Source organism: Pinus tabuliformis, chromosome 1_2 (genome assembly GCF_031772625.1).
Source record: "Pinus tabuliformis cultivar Carrire ecotype Pingquan chromosome 1_2, CPIR1, whole genome shotgun sequence".
Classification (NCBI taxonomy): Eukaryota; Viridiplantae; Streptophyta; class Pinopsida; order Pinales; family Pinaceae; genus Pinus; species Pinus tabuliformis.
Genome location: NC_142298.1, coordinates 448,029,299 through 448,031,306, shown reverse-complemented (window position 1 = coordinate 448,031,306; position 2,008 = coordinate 448,029,299). Strand labels below are relative to the sequence as shown.

At 39.2% G+C, this 2,008-nt stretch overlaps 1 protein-coding gene across 1 annotated transcript; it reads right to left on the bottom strand.

The window, feature by feature from the left end:
• Positions 1–273: 273 nt before the first annotated feature.
• LOC149206290 (uncharacterized) lies at positions 274–1,663 on the bottom strand. Its single transcript, XM_089397644.1, has 2 exons — positions 1,610–1,663; positions 274–912 (listed from the first exon to the last, which is right to left on the bottom strand). Exons 1-2 carry the CDS (start codon positions 1,661–1,663, stop codon positions 274–276), a joined length of 693 nt encoding a protein of 230 aa, XP_089253770.1.
• Between the last annotated feature and the right edge of the window lie 345 nt (positions 1,664–2,008).

Below are 2,008 nucleotides of genomic sequence, written 5' to 3'. Positions count from 1 at the left end.
GTATTTGATTCAGATTCAATTAAACCTCCTTGCTGCTTTAAATTCCACATAGAGAAAAGAAAGCGCGAGGTTCTTTTATTACCCATAACTTTGCAGTATAGATTCTTCATCCATCAAGTTCAACAAATTGATGGTTGACTACAAAATTATTTGTATTAACAACTCCGGGCTTCGAATAATAATACGTTATCATCCGCAACCTTACAAGTATTCAAACACAAATGCAAGTCACGTCAACTTTGGAGGTTTAGTTCGGATTAACATTTGAAAGGTTCATTGCAGGTTTCTTGTAAGGGTTACAGGGTCTGTGTTTGCATACCAGCATCTCCTCTTGGAAATCATACCCATGGCGTCCATGTCGACTCCCTGTTGTGTATGAGGCGAGGAGTGATTGTTATAACCCATACCGATTCTGGTCACCTCTATGCCTTTGCCAATCGGGAGAGTAACAGTTTTGGCACCGGCCTTCTTCTTCAACGTCTTGGCATACGCATTTGTGGGCTTCCTATCAAACACATTGTTGGCAACCACCACCGCTCGAGAGGGATTTAGATTCAAAACCATAAACAAATCCTGGTAATCTTGAGTGAGCCTGCTATCAATGACAGCGAAATCTACATTCTTGTACTCGGGAAGCAACTCCATGGCATTGCCAATGACGAAGTTGGTTGTATGTTCCAACCCCAGATCCTTCATGGTCTCCGCCACCGTGTCAACGCCCGCCTTTGCAGGCAGAATGCAGACGAGCCGGCCACCAGTCTGCCGAGCTGCCACTGCTAGGCCTATCGTACACGTTGGTGCTTCGCTTGAACATACCTCTACAATGAGCTGTGCGTTCATGCCTGCAGCGAGAGCTGATATGAATTCGGTACTCTCTGGTTCTGCCTGCTTTCTTTGCTCCTCCAATTTGATCTGCAATGTCACAACACGAGGCCATTTAGTAAAATGTGTCTGACAAATTAAATACTTTACACTCCTGTCATATTTACCACAATTCAAAAACAATTCTGAACGACCCAAAATAAACCCTTCATCTACTCGTGTCAAGTGGGGTAGACCCCAAAAAATTATGCCTAAAGACGAATGAAGAAATCGAGAGAAATATCAAAAGCTTTATATCTTTAATAGCTTCATTTTAGAGACTTATCCAATGCTCTAAACTCAATTCGATGCGCTTTTTTAGTAACGTAAAAATAATTCACAGAAACCTAAAACAAAAATCATAGAAAAGCTTCATTTTAGAGGTACTTAACCAATGCTCTCAACTCAATTCACAGAAACCTCAAAAAAATTCATAGAAATCCGAAAAAAAAAAGAAGCAATAAATAGCCCTAATCAAGTCAGGGATCATATTTACCCCAGGATTAAGCAAATATTGCGAAATTAATCAGCATTAACTTCCACAATCCCCTGACAAACATAATTAGAGAAACAAAAAAACCCCAAAATCAAGTTCTGGTACAGAAAACCTGATTTAATTATAGCAATATCAAGATTTTAATCCTCACCAAAGCCAAAGAAAATATGTTTAGAGTAACAGATAATATTGCAGGGGCTAATAAAGGAATTTGTTTGTTTCATATTCAGCCAGAGAAATGCACGAACTTACCAGATTTACAGTGTCTAAAAATGCGCTCACTGCACTCGCCGGAGACCATCCCATGGTGGTGACTACGATGCTTTCTATTAATCTCAAAACTAAACGATCGTTTGAAGTTAAAAGAAATATTAGTCTCAAGCCTAAACGATACTTTGAAGTCAAGAAATATGAACCCAAGTTGGTAATATAAGTAGATATTGGAATATGAATCCAAATGGCAAACTCTAATATGTATTCTTCTTGCTATGGAGGCTTCGAACCAATGGCAGCAATGGAAACCTTTACAGAAAAAAACCAGTAAACAGTTCACAATCCCTGTTATAAGCCAAGGGTCTTATCTTATAGGTGGGCACGTCAATGGATTTATCTATGATCCATAGAATGAATTACCGAAACAAAAAAGGTGCA